Source organism: Eurypyga helias, unplaced genomic scaffold (genome assembly GCF_000690775.1).
Source record: "Eurypyga helias isolate BGI_N326 unplaced genomic scaffold, ASM69077v1 scaffold47640, whole genome shotgun sequence".
Taxonomy (NCBI): domain Eukaryota; kingdom Metazoa; phylum Chordata; class Aves; order Eurypygiformes; family Eurypygidae; genus Eurypyga; species Eurypyga helias.
In genome coordinates this window covers 1-344 of record NW_010228586.1, presented here as the reverse complement: position 1 = coordinate 344, position 344 = coordinate 1, and the positions used below count along the sequence as shown (strand labels likewise).

The 344-nt window shown below is 30.8% G+C and overlaps 1 protein-coding gene across 1 annotated transcript in view; it reads left to right on the top strand.

Annotated features, from left to right (window-relative positions):
- The window catches only part of LOC104515660 (protein WWC3-like), a 15,809-nt gene extending 15,506 nt beyond the window's left edge, over positions 1–303 (top strand). Inside the window, exon 12 of the mRNA XM_010159722.1 lies at positions 103–303. Coding sequence (XP_010158024.1) covers positions 103–169 — 67 coding nt within the window. The 3' untranslated portion in view covers positions 170–303. The remainder of the gene's footprint in view (positions 1–102) is intronic.
- The last annotated feature ends 41 nt before the right edge of the window (positions 304–344 follow it).

The window sequence follows — 344 nt, the reverse complement described above, 5'->3', positions numbered from 1 at the left end:
CACGTGTTAGCCGTGAAGCGGAGTAAAGAAGCCACGTTCTCGGGGGAAAACTTGTAGGCATACGTTTGATTTACCTCCTTTTTTATCTTGTTTTGATCACAGAGAGAAGATAGCTTTTTTTACAAGACCAAGGATTAACATACCTCCTCTGCCAGCTGATGATGTATGACATGTTGCATTGTAAACATGAAGTATTTATCGCTTTTATTTTAATGAAGTTATTAGATTAGCCAAGTTTCTTTAAAAAAAAGTGCATAAAGCTAATATACACGTTTTGTAAAAAATAAAAAAAGTAAAAAAAGTAAAAGTAAACAAAACCATATATATAAATATATATACATATA